Source organism: Podarcis pityusensis, assembly GCF_964106645.2.
Source record: "Podarcis pityusensis genome assembly, chromosome: 3".
NCBI lineage: Eukaryota > Metazoa > Chordata > Lepidosauria > Squamata > Lacertidae > Podarcis > Podarcis pityusensis.
In genome coordinates, this window is record NC_138026.1 from 45,790,550 (window position 1) to 45,814,666 (window position 24,117).

Sequence of the window (24,117 nt, forward strand, 5' to 3'; positions counted from 1 at the left end):
CAAGGGAAGATGTCTTCTGACCTCCCCAAGGCAGCTTTCCCCCCTTCAAATTGAAGAGCTGCCTCCAATGTGAATTAGTGGGCAGAAATATGTTTATTGCGGAAAGGACAGTTTGGAGGTTGTAAACTGTATCAATAAATCAAGGCAAAACTGATTAGTGATGAGACACTATCCTTCCAATTTTTACTAGTCACCATGCCATTCTCCTGTTTTATGTCATTTTTATCTAAGCAGGAACTTTGGGGCTACGTGAAATATTGCAAAAGCTCTACAGACAGGTATGTGTAATATATAAAAAGAGAGAGAGTGTGTGTGTGTGTGTGTGCGCGCGCGCGCCAGATCTACAACAGAAATGATGAATATACAATTACGTATAAGTTCAGAAGCAAATGAGAATGCCAACAGCTTACAACATTTCAATAAGCCAGGGATAGCCAATGTGCTGCCCTCCAGTTGTTGCTGGAATCAAATTCCCATCAGTCCCAGGCAGCATAGCCAATGGCTAGGGATGCTAGGAGCGGCATTCCAGCAACATCTGGCGGGCACCACATTTATTAGCTCAGCATTAAGGCACTGTGTTCCTTCCCACCCTTGCCTCTGTAAACATGCAATTGTCAAACCGCTTCTATTATTTCCAAGCTGCACCGGGATCCGCGGAATCCCACAAGCCAAGTAGCTTGCTCAAGGAGGCAGGAGAGCAATTTGACCTGCTTCCTGCACAAGACAGTGGAGGCAATACAGTTATTGCTACTGCTCAAAAGAGACAGAAGAGCTGCTTCACCAGTCCAGTCGGCTAGCATGCCAGTGAAGCAGAGCGCTCTGCCCCACTTCACCATTCCAGTCAGCTTCCATATTGATCACAAAGGAAGTGAAGCCACTTCTTCCATGGCCAGTATGCAAGCCTATAGGATAGCAAAGCAGAGCACTATGTCCCTGCTTTGCAACCCTGATGAAATACAAGGCTGCTGTACTCGTTCATACATATCGTTCATTTACTGACTTGCCATACAAGTGAGATTCAAATCCATTAAAAAGGAATACAATGCTGTCTATCTGTGAACAGTGACTGTCAAGGGTAAGCAATATGGTTTTCTCCAGTTATTGCTGGACCAAAGTTCCTATCATCCCTGACCACTGACCATACTATGTGGGGCAGAACAGCTACCCCTGACACAAGTCATCACTTAATACTGCCATCAAGAAGTGATCAACATGTGTTCATCAGCCCTTAACATCTCTTGCATTCTTCCATTTAAATTCTCAAAACCCACCAAGGTGAATGCAATACACTCATTCCATATGGTGGCCAGATACTTGAAACACTATTGTTGTGTAGTCCAAGTCAGGCATCAAACAGGAGACTTATCACACTGGTAAGCTGTTTTCAGTTTTGTGGCTTACACCTTTTAGCCTCTATGTTTCTTTGGATGAATATGGTAAGTTTGTACCAAAATGGATCCAACATCTTCATCACGCTAATTCATAATTTAAAGAATCCATGCCTTCTGCTTACATACCTCAGCCCTCTGATTAATTTAAGTTATAATGAATTTATCATTGTTGTTCTTTGCCATCCAAAACTTTTATGCTGCAAAGTGGGATAAAATTATTTAAAATGAATCAATTATAAATTACACGTATTACACGGTAGGTGTATGAAAGTCAATGTGCGAGTAATCTGATAAAAGAAGTTTGAAGCAGGAAAAAACCCTCAGAAAATACGAATGAAAAAACTCTTACCTCAGTCTGAACAGAACATCTTGCAAGAAGCTAAAGACTCTTGCAAGTTCAGCTTCTCGGCAACCCGGCAGCAGCATACTAAAGCCATCATTCAGCAGCTTTTCTTCGGAAAGGTGCAAGTGGCAGCTGGTCTCAAAAACTTCTTGGACGCCATCAACGTAAGTGGAAAGCAGCACCCAGAGGTTTTGTTTCTGCAAGGGGTCATTTCTGGCAACTAAGAATTCCTTTGCCTTTTTGTGGAAGTCATTCGAGACTTCCTCAGCTAGCACACTGATATCCATGTTCCTTTCAACATACGTTAACATGAAGGCAAAGTAGCCCTTCCAGATCAAAGCTCTCAGAGAAAGGCTCGTAGAAACTGGACTAAGGAAATGCAGAAGTTCCATCACGCGGCTGGCAACGTCCTCTGTCTCTGCTATAGCTGCCAGCACGAGGAAAAGATGGAAAAAGTTCTGCAGGCCCACCTCTGTCAGTTCTCGCATTCTTTTCTGGTGGAATTTGGAATAAATTCTGCAAAAAAAGCACAAAGACACTTTCCTTAAAACCTTTTTTTGTATTTATCCTTTGCTTCAATAAGCTCCATTAACCTGCCTTCCAAAGAACTGCCGTAATGGTAAATGACCTTGCTGAATTTCTTTCTGCTCAAGGTGAGTTGTGGGCCTATCCTCAACTATCAGTTTGTCTGGAACCAGAGTACTCCAGATGAAAAAACTGGGAGGTGGACTGTGCTAACATGAACTGCAAACACCTCAAGAAGAATGGATTCGACAATATTTTCTGCCAGCTGTTCTAGCCATCTCTCATCTAGTACCACAGAGACTACTGCTATTCAGAGGACAAATACAGTGGTACTTTGGGTTACAAACACCTCAGGTTACAAACACTTTGGGTTACAGACTCTGCTAAACCGGAAGTAGTACCTCGGGTTAAGTACTTTATCTCAGGATGAGAACAGAAATTGCGCACAAGCGGCGCGGCGGAAGCAGGAGGCCCCATTAGCTAAAGTGGTACCTCAGGTTAAGAACGGTTTCAGGTTAAGAACGGACCTCCGGAACGAATTCAGTACGTAACCAGAGGTACCACTGTAGCTGAAAGACCAGAACAGGGCAGCTAGGCCTGAATACGACAGTGCAGAAAAGCTTCCCACTGTAAATAATGATTGTACATGTCGTAATGCACCACCTCTAGATATGCGGCTGAATTAGTTCTAAATGGGTCTACTCTATATTACTTAAGACACTCTTATGCACCGGATGTTGCTGGGCTATCTTCAGCCCAAATTAGAACATCCATTGGTAAGGAGTGACAGGAGTTGCTGTCAAAAACACCTGAAGGCTCATTTAGATTTGACAGTACAGTGGTACCTCAGGTTGCATACGCTTCAGGTTACAGACTCTGCTAACCCAGAAATAGTGCTTCAGGTTAAGAACTTTGCTTCAGGGTGAGAACAGAAATTGTGCTCTGGTGGCGCGACAGCAGCAGGAGGCCCCTTTAGCTAAAGTGGTGCTTCAGGTTAAGAACAGTTTCAAGTTAAGAATGGACCTCCGGAACGAATTAAGGACTTAACCCGAGGTACCACTGTATAGGAGGTTTTTGTCCATGTACACTGAAATATTGAGAAGAACTCTACTGCAGGGGTGGGGCACAGGATCCAGCTAGTGATTGGCGGCTCTTGCTGTGATGGCTATGCTCCTCCTCCACTCAGGTGGAGTGCCTCTGAAGATCAGTTCCTGAGAATCAAAAGGGAGGAGAGTGTCATTGCACTCAGGTCCTGCTTGTGGGCTTCCCATAGGCATCTGGTTGGCCACTGTGAGAGGATGATGATGGACTAGATAGGCCATTGGCCTGATCCAGCAGGGCTCATCTTGTCATTTCCCCACCCACTATCCTTTTATCCAAAAATGTCCAGATGTAATAAAAAACGCCAAGACATTTATAAGCTTCATGTAAGTTTTAATTGTTTTTAGTCTAATTTATTTTGGTTTTAAATTTCTGTATATTTTAGATTATTGTTGCATTTTTTAAATGGTAACTTCATTGTTTTTGTAAACACCTTTAAGGTCCCCCCCCCAATCAAATTTTAAAAAATAATTTTTATGAATATTTCGGGAATATTTCAGAATTCATGAATACTGACACTACAGATGCACAGCTTCTTACATAAAACAAATTTAGTCAATCACCGAAAGTATCAACATGTGGAAAACTGCAAAAGCCACTGTACCTTCCTTTGATCTGCTTCCATGGATTAGTGGCATTGGTCTTCGCTGCCTTCTTCATTACTTGCACCAAAATGTGAAGAAAAAACTGGTAACTATTGCTGGTGGTATACATGTCAGGAGTATGTATGTCGCCACAACACCTCTTCACCGACTCATACATAGACATGGGTGTTTTACTAATATTTGCAAGACCTTTGAGACCAAACCAAGGAATAGTAAAGTGACTGTTCTGAAAGAAAGAAAGAAAATACAGTATATTGAAGCTACAGCTGAGCTATGCCCTTCCTTGGCACAAGGCTTTATTGCCATCACTACACAAGACTGCTCCATTCCAGGCTCTTATATCACCATGTGGAAATGCAGCTGCTGCCGAGTGAAACTAAAAGGTCCAGTGACTGCAGATGTAAAGGAGGAAACACTATAGAATGAAAAGGGGCTAACAGAAGGCTGCTTCCCAGCCTGCAAGAACGCTTAAAAGGGAAAGAATTGCTTGGTTGTATCTATTTGGTTAGAAGATCACAACTGATGGGATCCCATTTCCCCCTTCCTTTCTGGAGGAATTCTGTAAACAACTGTGGAAGCAGAGGCAAAGGGGAAGAACAATCTAGCCTCACGTCAGAGAATGATTCCCAGTTAGGAGGGTGTTGCTCTCTTTCCCCTTCCGTATCTTTCCCCCTCCCTCTAAAAAAAAATGTAGATATTGGGAAACTACTCAGACCCTTTTGAAAGAAGTGGGATGGAAACTGTAAACGAATGAAACTGTAGAGGGGTTTTTTTGGCAGGGGGAATGAGGCCATAAGCATTTCCACTGCTAAGCAGACTTGACTAGATAACAACTTTCTCAAGGTGACGGGAGCCCACTTACAGCTTTCTTGGACATTATTTACTAACCAGATTCTTGCTATAATGTTCCCAGAGTATGGTGATGGCTGAGATGTTCATATCCCAGATACGACTCAATGTCAAACAGCACTGAAGATGCGTTCGTAACTGTTCCTCTAATATTCCAGTCTAGCAAACAAAGACATTCAAATGCAATTTTGTTTTATTTAGCAAGCTTCTTCTTCTTTTAATAGTAAAAACAACCTTGGTCACAATCAAATATAAAGCCCTCGGATTCTGAGAATATCCCCCTCACCTCCCCAAATGTTATTTCTAGTTTAGAAGCAAGCCAATACATTAATATGAGCAGCGAACTAGAAAATAAAATCTGACAAGTACCAGCATTGTCATCTACTGAAACTCTACCTACATTTTTATGCATTAGAATCATATAGCTATAAAGCCAGGGGCTATGAAAGATAATTTGGAGCGTAATTACCAAATAAGGAGGCCACCTCTAGGTAAATTCCAAACAGAAGTTTATATACTGAATTGTGTCAAGACCACTTTCTAATGGCTAAGACCCACTGGACACAATAGAAAAACGTTTGTTCTAAGAACATTCTGGCCTCTGAATAGCAGACTGATCCTGGCCCATTCAGCTTGCAAAGATTCTGTTGAGATAATATTGGTAATTAGCACTTTGTGACATGTGGCATTTATGCATATGCCCATGTGGGCCAGGAATGTAACATCTTAAAGCCTAGAGAATTAAATCTAATTTTCTATAAACTATATTGGAATTGGCCGATCTGCATTCATTTCTGAGGTCAAGACTGCATGATGCTACCGCAGAATTATCCTTGTTTCACCCCACAACTGTGTTCAGATTACAGCCACTTTGTTCCAAGACAAACAAGCGAGAACTGACTCAGATCAGTGTAGTCCCACCCATTATCCACTTGCATATTTCTCCCTGGATTCCATTCCTTGATGTGACATTATAATGAAGCGGAACCATGGGAGCCAGCTTTTATATAGCCCTATGGTGTAAACGAACTCAAGATAGCTAGGCCTAACTGATTGAAAAATACAAATCATGCATTCTAAATCATTAAGCAACGATGTTATCTTTTTAGAAAAAAATCCTTGCCCAAAGACTGTACAGTCGCACCTCTGCTTACGTATCCCTCTGGATAAGTAAACTTTGGGTTGCGAACGCGGCAAACCCGGAAGTGTATACTTCTGGGTTTCGCTGCGCACGCATGCGCAGAAGCGCTCAATTGTGCCGCGTGCATGCGCAGAAGGGTGCCTCCAGTTACAAAGTTTTCAGGATGCGGCCGGGCCTCCGGAACGGATCCCATTCGTAACTGTAATAATTTCAGTTACTCAGAATATGACTATGACCTACAGTGGCTTTTTGAGATGGGTCAGCACCCTACTGAGCCCCACACATTTTCCTTTCGGAAGGGAATGGTGGATAGGTTTTGCTCACATCTACATCTGACTGGTCAGCAGTCTGCAAGGAATCCACACACTAAAGTCACAATATCTAGTGACAAGGAAAAGGTAGATGAGGAAACTCTCTTCTCTGATGCTCAGCTTGCTTCGCTGCATGCTATATGACATTTCTTTATTACATTTGTATCCTACCTTTCCTCCGAGGTGCTCATGGTCGTGTATATTCCCCCATTTTATTCTCACAACAAGCCTATGAGGTCGGTTAGGCTGGGAGTCTGTGATTGGCCCAAGGTCACCCAATGGGCTTTGTGGCTAAGCAGGATTTGAACCCTGAGCTCCCAGGTACTAGGTCCAACACTATAACCACTATTCCATGCTGGCTCTTACATGATTTGTAATTAGCCCCCTCAATAAGTCTACCTCAATCAAAGTTTAATTTCATGGAGCATATATTCAGATTTCTGTAGCAGATCCGCATCATCTTGGACTGGGCTGAAGTGTTCCCTAAACATTTATAGTACCTGCATCTAAGTTAGCTGCTTGGCTAAAAAATGTGATAGAAAGGACTTGCAGCCTGGAAGGAATGTCAGCCAGATCTACCCAAAATGCGACTTATGTGCTTCAAAATCATTTGTGGAAGCAAATGTGATTTAAATATTTTGTGTGCTATCCATCTACACCACCATTTGGTAACTGTTTGCCTTTTCCAAACCATACCTGCAACACACACAAAAAGCAGATTGCAGGGAGCTATAATTAGCTATGGCTTCCTGACAACTCCTGAATCAGGGAAAGGTGTGCACTTTATGGGATAGTAGGTATATGGTAAGATTTTAAAATATTAATTTTGGACTTCCTTTTAGTTTTCAGTTTTCACAGGACATATTGGTATACATTATTAATTATTCCAAGATAAAACAAGAACAAATAGTTTTGGATAACCTGGAGCTCTTCTTTATTATCCATCACATGATAAATCATCTGATTGCATAGCTAAGCCAGAGGTGGAAAACAGCTTTCTCAAAAACAGTCTTGTAAAGGATCTAATTTCTACAAAACACTTCCCATAACTCCAGCAACCAGTTACACCCTACATTGTTCTTATAACAAACACTCTGTTTAGGCTTAAAAACAAATTATAATAGTGGCGTATTTTTTTAAAAAAACAACCCAACAACTGTTGCAAGTGCAGTAATAAACTGGCTAAATCGTCTAAAACCTATTCATTCATATACACACAGATGTATAGAATATAATTTTAATTATATATATATATATATATATATATATATATAATTACAGCAGCTTACAGAGTAATATTAAAGCTGTAGTCCTATAAACATTTAAAATGTAGTGAGTTCAATTGAAGTCAATGGGGTTTACTTTTGTGTAGACATGCACTGTAAAAAATCTAGATGATATACTAAAATTATGATAATGCAGTATCATAACATGCTAACATTTTGGCTCTGCCAAGACAATATAATAAACCATGGAAATGAGCCCACTAAGCCTTTGGGCTCACATATTCCCTCCTCCGGAAGAGCAGCTACAGAGAGCAGTTGCAAACTTTCACTATGTTTTTTTAAATTAAATGTGGCCACTTGAAGCCATCAGACTACAGTGGTACCTCGGGTTACAGACACTTCAAGTTACAGACACTTCAGGTTACAGACTCCACTAACCCAGAAATATTACCTCGGGTTAAGAACTTTGCTTCATGATGAGAACAGAAATTGTGCTCCGGTGGCGCAGCAGCAGGCCCCATTAGCTAAAGTGGTACCTCAGGTTAAGAACAGTTTCAGGTTAAGAACAGACCTCCAGAACGAATTAAGTTCTTAACCCGAGGTACCACTGCACATCTAATTTTAAACACGTCTTATTTGAAACAAGTCAGCTTTAAACCACAAATTATGAATTAGTTGTGTTTTAAACAAACCATAGGTGAGATTAACCACAGTTTAGTGTTTGGATGGAACCCTAAACTGTGGTTGATTGAAAGTTTCTGATCTCTTCACTGCTGCGCCAGAAGTAGAGGGGAAGAAAGAGGAAGAGAACATGGAAGTTCAAGGCTCATTCCCATCACAAAACACCATCGTAGTGTTAAATGTAGCTCTTGACTAGACAAAGCCAAAAGAAAAGCCGTTACTTGGCCTCCTATCCTCTGCTACATATCTTTATAGGACACCCAGTAAATTTTATGTGACACCTCATAAATGCAATAAATATACAAACAAATTAAAGAAATTCTTGTAATAGCTGATGTTACATAAATTACAATTTGTGCCACGCAACCTAAAAACACATTTTACAGAGAACGTGTTAACATGTACAGCATATTTAAAAGCACTCTAAAAAGGAGGTCAGTTTTGACCTCTGGGCCACAAAGTACTGCATTAACAGCTCTGTAGAAAGAAAAATGATAAGGTATGAAGTGAGTGCTCAGAAGCTACAACCTTATCAGTAAGAGTTTGATTCAAGCCTGTAAGACAAATTGCTCAGCAAGGCAAGTCACCTTCCTGCTGTGATGAGGATATAGCTGAATTTTCAATGCAATAGACTATCTCTCCCATCACGTCTCTCAACCTGATACCCTCAGATTCAGCATACAGCTTACATTTTCTAAGCATCCTGTTCTTATTCGGAATACATCTTGTCAAAGGGACCAAGTAATACGTCCAGGATAATTATCTCTCCCCAGCCCCCCCACCCTATCTGACAATTTATCTTCAAAACACAAGCACTCAGGAGTATGACCACTAACAAGAAGGAAACTACACAGCAGCCTAGCTCACACAGATCATCAAGGTTGTTCGTACTCCTGAGTTAAAGAAGCCAGATTTCTGAAAGCAACGTGGTGAATAAAATCATTTTCACATTCTGTCCCCAAATCAGCCCAATCAAACTTGCCTGTGATTCTTAACATACTTACTTGACTATCGATGGACTGCTTCAATAGATCTTCCACAAAGGACCAGTTAGAGTCTATTGGTTTCTAGATGAAAAACCATATTGAATGATAAATATCTGGTTTTGGCAAGCAAATACTAAGTGAGCTATGCATGGCAAGCTAAGTGATATTTACCTTATTTTAATTATTGCTACAAATGGGCATGTAGAACACTCATTTTTCTCCACTAAGTTTGATTAATAGGCAAAACATTTATTGTCTTCATAGAGAACAAATGTATTTTACGGTAGTATGGATAGGCCAGAAAAAGTACTCATTACACATAGCAAAAGTACCTGCTTTTCTTAGACGGACACTGCAGTTTTTTACTCTTAATTTTTAAAATCCAGAATACATGCCTACTGCACTACCACTGAAGTATCAAGAGCAGGGCCAGATTTAGGTCTGATGAGGCCCTAAGCTACTGAAGGTAATGGGGTACTTTATATGTCCAGCTGTCCTTTGTCAACAACAAATTGTCGCTGTTTTTTATGTTGAATATATGCTATATGGTAATTTATGGACCTAATAGGTACCTAAAGCCATTTGCACATAACAAATAGGAGCCTACGCAACACAAAACACTGTTGCTGTACGTAGGTTTTATTTTATTTGTTTTTTATCTTATATTTTGGAAATGTACATCCAGTTTTTCCCCCCTTTAAATTTTTTAGGGGCCCCCAAGAGAGTGGGGCCCTAAGCTATAGCCTGTTTAGCTTATACGTAAATCTGCCACTGACAAGAGCAGCTGCAACTTGTTAATGTGCATCATAGCTATCAAATCTTTCTACAACACCACAACCAACATATGAAATTTGGTTCCATTAGTTAGTTCTAGCCATCCTTAAGCACAAGTAATTTCATGGGAGTGGGTAACATTGTTACAAGACTTCCCCTGTTTAATGTATATAGTGATACCTCAGTTTAAGAACAGTCCAGTTTAAGAAATATTCGGTTAACGAACTCCGCAAAACCGGAAGTAGTGTCCCGGTTTGTGAACTTTACCTCAGTCTAAGAATGGAATCTGAACGGTTGAAGGGCACAGGTGACGGGAGGCCTCATTAGGGAAAGCGCACCTCGGTTTAAGAATCGTTTCGGTTTAAGAACGGACTTCCGGAACGGATTAAGTTCGTAAACCAAGGTACCACTATAATAAGCTGTAATGGTCTACGAAGAGTGAAGAAAAGCTTTCCGGCACCCGAATCAAGGACAATGAAGCAGTTCACAAGTTCTTTATTAAACAATTCTGAGCCAATAGACCAAAGACATATTGAAAATTATTGTCAACAGTTTGCCATATCCTACTTTCAGCTTGCTCATTTTTATAAAAGAAGCCTTGCCTTTTGAAACACAAAAAAGTTATGCAAGCAATTCCAGAACACCCCACTCTCACACTACATACAGCATTGCAGTCTAAGAAAAAGATTTATACTATTATTTGTGCAAAACAGCACATGTATGGTCTGGAGCCAGGGGCTTGGAAGATCATTTTGTATTCTTCTGTCATGTTTAGTAAAAGAATCATAACTTGGACTACAACTTTTAAGTATATGGGTAGTATTTCTTTTTAACAATGTCAGGAGAAAACTAGTTTCTTCTTCTGGCTCACCTGTTGAGCTGCTAAGCTGCTCAGCTGGAAACCACTCTTTGCATATCTTACAAAGTAGTCATTTTAGACAATTCAAAGGCAAGAATGTTTAGCTTGAAGTCATTCTGACTCTATTTCAATAGCCCAGAGCAGCGTTAAAATTGACCCCTGCAATGTTCAAAAGTGGTAATATTACTATTCTATTTGGTTTTAAACATTTATGAATGTAGCCTTTAAGGATACGATAATGTGGACTATTTTGTAGCTGAGGAAAGATACATATGATCTATATGTTCTCTTCTTTAAGTTTTAAAAAAGGCTTCATACTTTCTTATTGACAGAGAAACTTTCCTATTTAAATTCCATCTCTTCCAACTCGTCACTTGTACCATATTGCATATCTTCTCCCAGAGCTACAGGAATCTAATTTATAAAACCTTACACTCCACCTTCCTAAAAAAATAAAAGAAAACCCACCTTGAACCAACCAGCTGTTTTCTATGAAAGTTTCTCAGGTTTCAAAATGTGCCCACCTGGCCTCCCAAAAGGTTGGTTTTCTGTCAAGGTCTAGGGTTAGGAGACAGAAGTTGGAGAGCTGGGAACTTTTTTCAGAATAATCAGTAAACAGCCCAAATTTCATTGGCAGCAGCTCAGTGATTTATTTTTTTAAGCTGAAAGGTAGCACAGTCTCCTCAGTTCAATGAGATATGTTTATCACATGCCAGGCATACTCTCATGTTAGAATAGGTGTAGGAGATAAGTTACAGCTTCAAGAGAAGGCATGGAGGTAAAGAAACAAACAAACATTTTTAATTCAATCCTGTGTAGATTGGAAATACTGTGGGACTATTTTATCAGTTCCATATTAGACTTAGTATGTGTAAGGATCCTGAGCACTAACTAATGTCATGAGAGACTGGGTAAAAAAACCAAACTTGTAGGTAGGTGGGGATTAGGAGAGAGGAATCCTGATTCTTCTTCTTCTTTTTTTACCCTATCACAAAAGAGAGTATCTTTTTAAGGTATAAACTCACTATGCAAACATTCTCAGCATGTGTGCCAAAAATCTATGTATGGTACAAGGCCTAAGTAAACATTTAAAAATCTATGAGAGGATTTAGAAAGCAGTAAAAACAAGCCAACCTTTTCATCTACATTCCCATTGCGGTCAACATGGTGAAGTAATGCCAAGTGAGTTATAAGCCACCAACAAAAAGTCAGGGAGTCCTTGCATGGAATTGGTTTGAAGGCAAACACTGCTTCTGTATCCCTCTTTTTTCCAAATACATCCTTTAGAATGTTATTCAAACAGCTCCAAAAAGACTGCAATGAAAAGAAAGCCACTCAGCTTTTTTTAAAAAAAGAAGTTCAATTTTCTAATGTAGTGCGCACACATACCAGTCACCCTGTCCATCTCTTGTAATAATTTTTCTGTTGCTGCTTTCCTTTACCAGCTTGTAGACAACCGTGGGTAGATCACTTGCTGCGCTTCTCAAAGTGATCCTTTTAAACCAGGCATGGGGAACCACTGCCCCAGGATCCTGATTAGACCTGGCACAAGTACCAATTTGCCCTGTAAGGCAGTTTGGCCCAAACTATGCCCATCTGCCCCACATTCTGCCTGTCAAGGAACCACAGACCCCTTTACAGATTATCAGAGAATGGAACCAAGTGTAAAAGAATGCTTACGGTAAATAAATTAGTTTGGGACATTTGTTTATCCGTCTACGAATATCTGAGTGTTTCAAATGCAATTGTTTTCATAGAATATTACCCATGCTAGTCATGCAACGAGTCTTACCTCTGTAAGGGATCCTTTATTTCTGTGATTGAGCAGATGAATAAGCAAAATCCACAATTCTTTTACACATGTGCAAGGGTAGTGGTGACTAGTTAGAGCTTCAGAGGGCCTTACCTGCGATGAACAAACAACTTCCTCAGAGCAAATAGTGGAATTTAACATATGAACACTTTTAGAAATATTCACTGCAGGAAATAGCTAAGATATTGTCATTAAAACACCTTATTTTTCCATGTATAACATGCTCCCATGTATTTTGGGGGACTCAAATTTAAGAAAATTGGAGATGGCCCAGAGCTGTTGAGCTTTTTGGGGGGGAGGACTGCCCATAGTTGCGGAGCTTTTTTGGGGGGGAGGATGCAGAAAATCACTAACCCAACTGACAAACGCTGACAATCACTCAAGTTGCTGAAGCCAATAAGCGCCTGCCCGCTCAACAACAGCAGCCGGCAATTGCACGCCCAATTGCCACAGCGGCAGCCAATCTAAATCTGCCCTTGCCGCGGCAACCAATCACCCATCCAATTACCGCAGCAGCAGCAGCCAATCCAAAGCAGCCCTTGCCGCAGCCACCAATCACCCACCAAATCACCGCTGACAAGCTCGCGGGTGCAACCCATCACCTGTCCCCCCTATGAACTATCCGTGTATAAGAAGACCCCCATTTTTTAACATTATTTTAGAGTAAAAAAAACCTCGTCTTATACATGGAAAAGTACGGTAACTCTAAATGTGAAAGGATTAAATAAGCCAGAAAGTGGAACATACTTTGAATATTGAGGGTTGTTGTTAAAGAGGAAGTTAATATTTTTAAAAGGGTCTGTGATAAAAGTTGTGTTTTCCCCTGCCACCTAGTAGGGGTTTTTAAAAAAAATATATAGATAAAATACTTATCTATTTCTTCCTAAAAACTCCCTTACAGATGAGAATTGGCAGCTGGGTTCATATCTTAATTCACCAACAGCAGTGGGATGCATTTATGCCTCTAACTGGACACAAGCCATACCCCACAAATAGCTGTTACTTTTTGTGAAAGGATTCATGAAGAGCTTTTTCACCTTACTAATACACCGAGGCTGCAAATCAAAACATATATGCTAGGAAGGAAACTCTACAGAGCATAATGCACCTTCACAGCAAAGTGTGCTAATTTTAGATTTAAGAAGCGCTATACAAATTACCTAAAGCTCTCACATTTCCAGTGCAAACTCTGTGCTGAACAAACAGCACTGCCCTAATGAAACACATGATAGAACAAAATCACTACTTCTGTTCTGAAACAATGTACTATTTCATGAGTTGTTAGTCTGCCATCTTTAATCAAGTGGGTTTTACCTTGATCCACCAGCAGGTGGTATTGTAGCCACATACAGCAACTAGATACCACTGCCATTTATTTTCAGATTTTTTTTTAAAAAAAGTTTCACATTATTTTGCATTATATTTAGCTATATATTGCTTGCTGTTACATGCCATGCTAGACTGGCCTTTACACAATTGCAAGGGTGTCTTTTCTATTGGTTAACGTTTTCATCACCCAAGTTATTAATAAGCTTTTTGCTGTCTGGAACTTGTGAAGGTAGAAGATTGGCAAAGGAAACTCAGTGCATATTAAAAGTCTTCCAAACAAAGCTTTCTTCGGATACAGTACTTAGAAATATGTTCTCATAGAAGGATAAGGTTGCTAAAATACAAAGTAAAATAACGACTAAATAACAACAAACTGTATTAACAAACGAGTGATCTTAATGGTAACATTATTTCCACTTTCTCAATTGTTATTTGGGGATGGAATGCTTAGAAATATATAAAAATAATGATAACACTAAAACTTAAGAATTTAAACTGCATTGGCATACAAATATGGCAGGGAATCAAATCTGATAAAGGGCAGTAGAAAAGTGTTTTAAAATACTATACTTAAAAATATATATGTTTACATACAATCTGAATTAGAAGCCACGGAAAGCTAAATTCTGTGATTTCAAACAGCTTCTTCAGTTTTGCTGTTTTTACAACTTTGTATAATTTACAGCAGTTTTTGCTACTTATAGTCTTTAATACAGTGCATATTTCAACTCAGGGCAAAAATACAACTCAAAATTATTTCCTCATTCAGCTGGCAAGTAGAGGTGAATAAACAGTTCCTAACCAAGAGTCTTTAAATGATATAGTCTTTTCATACAAGCTAAAATATAAGGATTTGATGAAAAGCTAAATTCAAATAGGAAACTCCCTTTACTGTCTAGTTTTAAAGAGCCAGCTATGCAACACTCGTACAACAGTACAAAATAAGATGATCATTATACCTTTGTATACCTGCTAGCTGCCAAACTTATCAGATCATAGAAGAGGTTTCCACAATGTTCTTCAAACAAACTGATATTGGTTAAATTTTCACCTGTTAAATTTGAGAACCTGTGAGCATACACTGTTTGCCCTAGAAAATAAAAAGGAAATGAAGGAAGTTTATGCTTTGATATAGACTTTATAAATACAGACACAGACATGCATACATACTTTCACTTTATTGGAGCAAAGAAAAGCAAGTCATCATTTTTTATGTTATTTTAAAGAAAACATTAATGGGGGGGGGATTACCCCGAATTTGTCCTTAGTTTTCTGACATTGTGTTTTGCAGCAGGTAAAGGAAATTTTACAGCGAATGTTTAATTCAGCCAAAATCATAATGATGTGGTTTCTCCGTGCTGCCCTGACAACATACAGTGGTACCTCGTGTTACGCACAGGATCAGTACCAGAGGCCAGTTCGTAACGTGAAATGTCTGCAACTAGAAGAGCTGCGTCTGCGCAGGCGCACAGCGCGATTTGGCGCTTATGCCCATGCGGAGAAACCCGGAAGTAACCCGTTCCAGTACTTCTGGGTTGCCGCGGGACGTAGCGCAAAAAGACACAACATGAAGTGGATGCAACACAAGGTATGACTGTATACAACTTTTACCCCATTTGAACAGGGGCGAGTGTTAATAAAGCAGTTTTATACATTGTTGCAATGACATGGAAGCAATTCAAGGAATAAAAGCAATGATATGTACTGCAGTACTTTGTTTGCAGTTTATTCACAAACAGAATTGAGAAATTCTACATAGTCGAGAGGCAATTTCTCCAGTTTGAGGTAGAAATACTTTCCTAGGTTAGAGCAGTTACAAACATAGGAAACTGCTTTATATTGAGCCATGTCATTGGTGAGTCTAGTTCAGCATTATCTACAACGAACATGTGAGGCTTTCCAGGATGTCTCTTCCAATTCCTTTTGGGCACGCCAAATATTGAACCAAAGGCTTTCTGCATGCAAATCAGATGCTCTACCACTAAGCCGTGGTCCTTCCACAAATTACAGACACTACAGAATGTATTTATCTTTTCCCACCCCACCTCACTGCACAATATTTTGGAGGGCAGGACCTTCCACAGGCAGGGAAATGCACTCTTTCAGCAGTAAATGGGGAGAAAATTTAGAGGCTCCTATTATAAAACGACCTGCATTTTGTACTGGAAGGGTACCAGCACACTGGAATGGAAGCCTTTTACTTGCTGAACATTGCTTTTGGATTTGCCTTACAACCTGCTGGTTTCTTCTCCACTTCAACTCACTCCCAACACAATGGGAGGATGTCCAAGGGACAATAAGTAAGGGCTTACGGAATATCCTGTCAATTTGCACAGGGGCCTGCTGGCTTGGCCGTGTGTGTACACATGGTTGCCAGCCTTTCAAATGAATTTAAGAACACTAAAGACTAACTTGTACTGAAAGACTAACACATGTGTGCAAATTAAGTGAGAGGTTCTTAGCCAAAAGATGAGATTAAGAATGCCAACATGCAGAAATAGATCAGAAATTCCACTGAAATCAATAGGACAAATAATATGCTTTAATTGAAATTGGTTTAAAATAATTTGTGGATAGATATATTGTCATTTAAATTGATGTAAAAATGGAGTTTTGCTGTGAAGAGATAAACTGACTTTTTAAATGATTTTTTTAATTTAAAAAATGTGCTGATTTACTTTCCAGACTACTATTTCCCCAATAATTTGCATATGTGCTTTTTGAACCAAAGAGTTTAACATCTCCCATAGAACCCAACACACAAATAATGCAAAAGAACAATCTGAATTGCAAAGGCAAAACCTACTTGGCATCTTTTCACCAAGAAGATGAAGAATTTCCAACAACGACCAGTGGATGTCTAGATGAAGATGCATCAGATGCCATGATGGGGAAAATAACTGTAATTGAAAGAAAACATTGCACAAAAATATTCCCGATAACCCCAGGTTCACAGGCTCTTTCTTTCAGATGAGTGCATGATTAGCATGAAGGTCTGAAGAATATTTTTAAGAGGCTTTGGTCGAACAAGCTTAAGAACATTCCTATGAATGGGAACCCTTCATTACCAGGACTATCAGGCTAACTATGCAAAGGTTTGAAAAGCAACCTGCATGTGTGTGTTTGTGGGTGTACCCCTGCCCCACCCACCCCTGGTTTTAAATGTCGCATGTTCAGGCAAAAGGCAAAATAACTTTTCATTTTCTGGAAGTAGGGTTGCAATTTTTATAATGGGGCATGAAGGGTAACTTATTATCAAAATGTTAACACAAAGTTGCATCTAACTAAGTTCTACTTAGAGTGACTTAGAGTGGACTTTTAAAATATTCTACCAAAAACGTATGTGACTGAAAGCCATGATGGGCAGCTCAATCATTTTGCTGCCATATTAGCATTATCACAAGAAATATAGCCACCATGCAAATATCACCGTGTGGCACTACTAAACAGTATTGGAATTATCTGTCCCACTAGGTGATTAGTGCTAATATAGTGCCATAAGCTATAACACTGCCCTGATGGGATACACAAAATGTCCCTTTCTTGGCAATATGATAAGAGAGAACTTGCAAGAATAACTAGCCAGCAAGTTTATAATGCCTCTTTTCCAACTCTAAATTATAATATGTGCCAACTAGAAATGTCTATATGCGCCAACAACAACAACAAAAAGTACAGTCAAAACCTTTGCTTGTGGCGGAACAGTCAATCCTCCGAGAACACAACTAGAGAGTTCATGCAGGTGTCCAACGTGCAATGTCAAAGAATGGAGTTCCTCAACAAGTAATGAAGGGAATTGTGCTTCCTGCTTTTCAAATGGATGAAGTAACTCATCTTCTGCTTCGTGTGGCACCAGATATCTGAATGAAGATGTTAATATGTAATACCATGCAGCACCAACTATGCAAACAAAAATTAAACAGGAACCGTGTCTGACAACCTACCTGAAGATGAACATTTTCACATACTGCAGGAACTGAATGCACTGCTGCCTGATGTTTTGGGCTTCCCAGTGAAGCTCTGCAGCCTGACCTGAAACCAAGGCAGAAATTAGGAATGTGTGCTTTCAGGTATGCTGAATTGACATAACCCATTTTCCCCAAACTGAAGGGGAAACAGACTGCAAGTTGATTATAAAAAATACAAATGAACAAACAGGAATAAATAATTTCTATCACGTCATGTGGGCACTCATCTAAATAAGTGCCCAATCTAAATAAAATTAAAGAGTTATAGACAACAACATTAACACATAAGGGGAAATAATCAGTGGCCACATGGCAACTGTTTGAAAACTTTCTGCAAAGAAGCTGTTTACATGCAGCAGCTTACTACACACATCATACTTTTAAAAAATACCCAAGAGATCTACTGTGACATGGAAAACACTACTAGGATGGTTATGTTACTACATACTGACAGCTCACTATTTAAAGTGGCACTGATGTATACACCATGTCAGAACTGTACCTTAATGAAAGAAATTCCATACAAAAGATGGAAACAGAAGAACCTCAAAAAGCTAAAATGGAATCAGAGGAAACAAGTTGTAGTTCATCTGATGCTTCAGCTTTGCTGGTGCTGATCCAACAGCTTAAATGCATGAGTAAGGATTGATCCTCAGTTGTTTTTGCACTGATGGATGTGCATGGGAAACTGTAGACAAAAATCTTCCTGTGTATAGAGCAATAAATCTGTCTCATGCTTGCTCTTTATTTATTTAAAATATGTTTATCTTGCCCTTCATCATAAACAATCCCAGGACAGGGTACATACATGTGCACATGAATGCTTCAAAGAGTTTTGGGATTTGGCATGCACCTTTCAAAACATTTTTAAAGACCATGTTTTATGGCTGCCAACTCAAAATGTGCAATGTATTAGCCAACTGATGGTGTCCTTTGCTTATCCATTATGCCAAAGGATGGCTACACTTTAACCAAGTGATCCACTACCTGTGGGTGAGGACAAGGACAAAGCCAATTGTGATCCCCCCCCCCGCCCCCGTTGGGTTATTATGGCTGTTGCAATAACAGAGTTTTTCTTTTAAAGGTTAGCCATTTTTAATAGGGCTCACTTATGAGAAATATCAAGTCAGTGCATTGAAATTGTGTCTAGTTCATAAGTTTTGAATACTGGAGAAAGGGAAAGGGGCAGGTTCCATTTAAAGCAAACAAACAAACATAATATTTATTGTTAAAAATATACAGCAAGGCACAAACAACCTAGAAGCATTAAAAAAAAACTTACCAAAGTCAGATAAACTTGGTGGAATGAGGTTTTCCAATTTGTATATTTGTTGCCTATCAACAAAGAAAGCACATACAAACAACAAAATTTTGAAATCTAAAATAGGGTTCTTTCATCAAAACCAACCAACAGCCTCTTCATTCTTGGGGGTAAATCGACTAACAGTTGAAACAAAAGGTACATAAAAAACTCAAAATAATCAAGCCAATTTGCATGCTCTGCCTGATCCCTTGATCACCTCCTACAGATAATGATGATTCCACATAAAAGAGTTTGTTAGTGCTTATTCCTGGTTTAACTAACAGAGAGTATGGGAATACCAGAACTATGTTAATGTATGGCAGGCTAAAACACAACAAGGGAAATAAACAAGAGATTTGAAGAAACTACAAGGGAAGTCTATATTTGACTTAGCTCAAGATGGAGATGGGGGTGGTTTTTTTGTTTTTGCTTTTGCCTCAGGGCCTCATTTCCTCATGGACAATTTCCAGAGGGCTGCTTGCAAGTGATGCAACAGTGGGCTTGCACGTTCCTATGACCCTTGTGAGTGAAGCCGTAGGGAGTCTTGTATTCCCAGCAGGGTCACCCAAGATGGTAAGGTCAAAGGGGAGGAGTTAGACAAAGAATGATCCAAGAAGTCCTCAATGGCAGAACCGGTAGAAGATAGTAAGTGGTATGTTACAATGGCTGTGAAGACAGATGAAGGCTGCAGCAGATATGAATCTACTGGTCACCTACTGAAAGGAACATTTGGCAAACCCTCACTGTGATTAACCCCGGCCTGGAAACCTTTGTCCTTACTGTGGAAGGACCTGTGGATCCAGAATTGTCCTCCACAGTTACTTATGGACTCACTGTTAAGACCGTGTTCATGGAAGACAATTTTACTCAGCTACGAGCGATCGCCAAAGAAGAAGTGTGTGTAAAACACATCTATATAATCTCCCAACCCAGGCAAGCAAGAGGTAGTATTATAGTTCAATGACACATTCTAGCTCCCTCAGGAGGGTGTAGAGCAAGGCTGGTGAGAGGTGTGGCCGGGAGAGAGGCACAGCCATACAGAGAGGATTTGATGGTCCCAGTCAGCCCCTGAGGTTCCCCACCATGGGCTTAAGATAAGAGCTAAAGCATCAGAAAAATGCAATTCCAACTCTAGATGTGGCATTGGCTATATAGGCTTTCTGATCTTAAGTACGGCTCCATATCTTCAACAGAAAATTTCACTAAAGTTATTTAGCATTTGGCACTGATTGGCACATTGTCCGGGGGCTATTAAATTTACTTGCTACAAAAGGAGACAACATACTCAACAAAAGGTTAAGCAACTTTTTATAACCAGGCTGTGGTATAGCCTGAATCCCCAGCTTTGCTAAAAAAAAAAAATTGACAGCCACAGCTAATCATACAGAACAGGAGTAAGGTGCCTTTTACAGGAAATGCCAGTTAATAAGCAGGCAGATCCATTCTGCACTGGATGCAATTTTCAAATGTCAAACTATTCTGAAGTGTAGCCTCATCTAACAGTAATACAGATGCTAAATAGATAGCTATGGTCAAGACTAGAACTAGAGGAAAATATTATATTCCACTTTGGGGCAAATGCAATTTGTGAAATGAACCCCATACACAAGAACCAATAAACCCACAGGCCCCATGACTACCAAGAGAGAAGTAGCAATGTTTCAAAAACTGGCAGGCATCAAAGTAAACCCCATGATCTCATCCTGTAATTAGTATGGGCCACATAATGTAGCTGCAACCAGCCACAAGCAGGGATCAGTAAACTGTTCCCAAACACATGTTAATATAACATGAATGCAGGGTAGGGTTGGAAAAATGACAAGTGAAGGCAGGAGGAAGGGATGCTTTTCTATCAGAGTGACCATAGATTCTCTCATTTTTTAAAAAAATCCCTCCCTCTTCAAGCCTATTTTTCTCTCAGCCAGGCTTGTTTCCAGAACTTTCCTGAGGAGAAAATATATTTAAAATGGTTTGGTGAGGGGAGAGAATAAATTTGCAAGGTAGATGAGTAGAGTAGGGCTAGCCAATGTGGTGCCCTTCATTTGTTTTGGAAGACACTTTCGATCTAGCCCAGCAGCATGGCCAAGAGTAAGGAATTACAGGAGTTGTAGTCCACAACATCTAGAGGGCATGAGTGGCTATTCCTGGAGTAGCAGAATGGTTAAGTAGTATCTGTCTACTTCTCAGTTCTCCTCTGCATATCACCCCTTTTTGCATCATGTGATGTGGCAATGCCCAATAATATGTTTATATCCACCCTTCACTGGAAATGATCTCAGGGCAGGGTACAGTGAAGCTCAATTTAAAACACAAAACAATAAACAAACAAGAGAGTAGATATGAAAACATAAATGCAACCTATAAAACCGCAGGGTGGCTACATTAGCCTGAAGCTGAAAAGCTAATAACCTGCAAATGGCTGAAAGAATTAAAAGCAAATAAGTTGGCATCAAAATGGAAAAAAGAGTCAGCAACAGGCATACCTCAGAGCAGGGTGGTTTAACATGTGGCCCTTGAGGCCTTTTTGGGCGGCCCTCGGCAACATTTGATGCCCCCTCACCCTGGTAGCCTTTGAGCTGCTTTCCCAATGTCCGGAGCCTTGCTTTGGGATGTTGGGAAGACAGTGCAAGGGCTGGGAGTGGTGTCAAATTTTGGCCTTGCTCCCTCAAGCAAAGCCAAAGGCAGTGCGTGACCCTCTGGTTCCGTGTGGAAGTACTCTTGCTGCCCACTTGGTATGAAAAGTTGGGCCGCCTTGCCTCACAGGGTGGGCTGTTTCCCAATTAGGGCCCTATCACAGAGAAGGCCCATGCCACCAGCTAATGTACAGCTGTTGGACGTCGGATGCTAAGAAGGGCCTCGCCCAAAGATCTTAAAGCCATAGAAACATAGGAAGCTGCCTTATACTAATTCAGACTATTATTCCATCTAGCTTAGCCTTGTCCACTCTAACTGGCAGTGGTTCTCCAGGATCTCAGACCGGGGCCTTTCCCACCCCAACTGGAGATGCCAGGGATTGAAGTTGGAGCCTTCTGCATGAAGAGCTGGTGATGCTCTGTCTGAATGCAGTGCCCTGGTTGGTGGTGCTGTTGCCAAGTGACATGGTTCTGCCCCAGCCTGCACTGTGAACCATGTAATGACTGGTGGAGATGCTACATTGTTAAGTCACTCTGTGCTGTGGGCATTGCTGCAATGCATGTTTTCACTCTGAGTGAACTAGCACTATCCTGATGTTGTGTTGCTGAATTCACCTGGAAGCCTGGCTCTGGAGCATTGCAGCCATTTTGCGTTGACAACAGCAACAAGCTTGTAAGTGTAATGCTAAGGACAATTACCAGAAAGTTCATTGAACTTAGTGTGACTTATGCAATGTTTACTCAATAAGAACTTTTTAAAAAAGTGTTTGTGTGACACAAGCAACAGCATGGCCATTTCCCAAGGTTCAGCAACAATGTACCACAATAATAAAGTAATGTTATATGTTCGAAAGACCCTAACAAAGCCCTCAGATCCACTCTCCAAAAGTGCTGTATATTTAGAGGACAATAATTTGGCTCAGTATACTTATGACTACATGCTATGGAGATAAATATACTAAAAAACCCATACCTAAATAATCCAAAGAGAAGTGTACAAGACTCAACCAAAGCAGTTTCAGTAACCCATTGGAAACCAAATAACTCTATGATGTCTTCTTCATAGTCATTTGGAAAAGGATCCAGCCCCAGCAAAACCCTGAAAAACATAGGCAGCATTATTCACAGGTTCTTAAAATACTATTTATTTTATTAGATTTCTTACCTGCCCTTTATCATACGGCCCCCACAAAGGTTAAAACAAAAAATATAACAAATATATAAAAAATAAAAGTTATAACCATAAGACAAGAAAAGTGTAAAAACAATTTACAAATGTTCCCTATATAAAATAATATAAAGCAATTTCATATATAAACACAGTTCCAATACAGATGCAGACTGGGATAAAGATATCCACTTAAGAGGCTTGCAGAAAGGCAAAGGTTTCCAGTAGCTATAGAACAGACAACAGAGATGGTGCCTGCCTAATATACAACAGACAGGAATTCCAAAGGACAGTTGCCACCACACTAAAGACCCAATTCCTGCAGAGCAGTGATCAATTGGGTATATAAGGGGTGAGACTATATTTTAGGCCTGCTGGTCCCAAACTGCATAGGGCTTTGTATACCCTTTTGACAAGCAGCTTGAACTTAACCTGCTAATTGGCAGCTAGTGCAATTCATACAGCAGCAGTGTAACAGGGAGCAGTTGAACCACCACATTTTGCATCAGAGGCAGCTTCCAGACAAACATAAGGGGCAGCCCCACATAGAATGTATTGCAGTAATCCAATCTGGAGGTTACAAGTACATGAATGACTGGTTATCCAGATCTTGAAACGGCTGAAGCTGGCAAAATGCTCTGGAGTAGAAGTGAATGAAAAAGCTCAACTTGAATGGCTACTTGAGGATGCGACTGGTGCAAAGAAGTGGGCCTCCTTCCATGATTATATTGTTTCACTCCTGCTCAGGCAGCTTTGCAGCACATCTTTCACTGTTTGCACTCTAGCAGTCATCTACCTGTTTCACTGCCCTTAATTCCCTGGTTTTCCAAAGTGCAGAACAGGCCCCACAGTACCAAAGAGGGCACACAGGGGAATACCATTATTACTGAAATTCAGGTGGCATTGCCCATGTCCCTCCGCACCGAGAAAGCTCCTCCCAAGGATGTCCTATATATATCCAACTAGTATTCTTTTGTCATGGGATCATGACCCTTTATTCACTATCTACACCACTGACACTTGCTGACCCACACACATATGCACACTCCTGTGTTGGCACCAATGTAACTCAACAAAGCAGGTTCTGCTTTGAAGTCAGCTTCATATCCTG

At 40.2% G+C, this 24,117-nt stretch overlaps 1 protein-coding gene across 2 annotated transcripts in view; it reads right to left on the reverse strand.

Annotated features, from left to right (window-relative positions):
- The window catches only part of MMS22L (MMS22 like, DNA repair protein), a 73,682-nt gene that overhangs the window by 45,014 nt on the left and 4,551 nt on the right, over positions 1-24,117 (reverse strand). Inside the window, exons 3-14 of one of the 2 annotated variants that reach the window (XM_080997529.1) lie at positions 22,812-22,937; positions 19,185-19,237; positions 17,879-17,966; positions 17,620-17,794; positions 16,741-16,834; positions 14,894-15,024; positions 12,585-12,698; positions 11,927-12,106; positions 9,178-9,240; positions 4,854-4,973; positions 3,965-4,191; positions 1,741-2,250 (exon numbers count right to left, since the gene is read on the reverse strand). In XM_080997529.1, the coding sequence (XP_080853655.1) occupies positions 1,741-2,250; positions 3,965-4,191; positions 4,854-4,973; positions 9,178-9,240; positions 11,927-12,106; positions 12,585-12,698; positions 14,894-15,024; positions 16,741-16,834; positions 17,620-17,794; positions 17,879-17,966; positions 19,185-19,237; positions 22,812-22,937 (1,881 nt within the window). Of the gene's footprint in view, positions 1-1,740; positions 2,251-3,964; positions 4,192-4,853; positions 4,974-9,177; positions 9,241-11,926; positions 12,107-12,584; positions 12,699-14,893; positions 15,025-16,740; positions 16,835-17,619; positions 17,795-17,878; positions 17,967-19,184; positions 19,238-21,688; positions 22,146-22,811; positions 22,938-24,117 lie in introns of those variants that run through there. The other variant, XM_080997530.1, reaches the window with a different exon arrangement.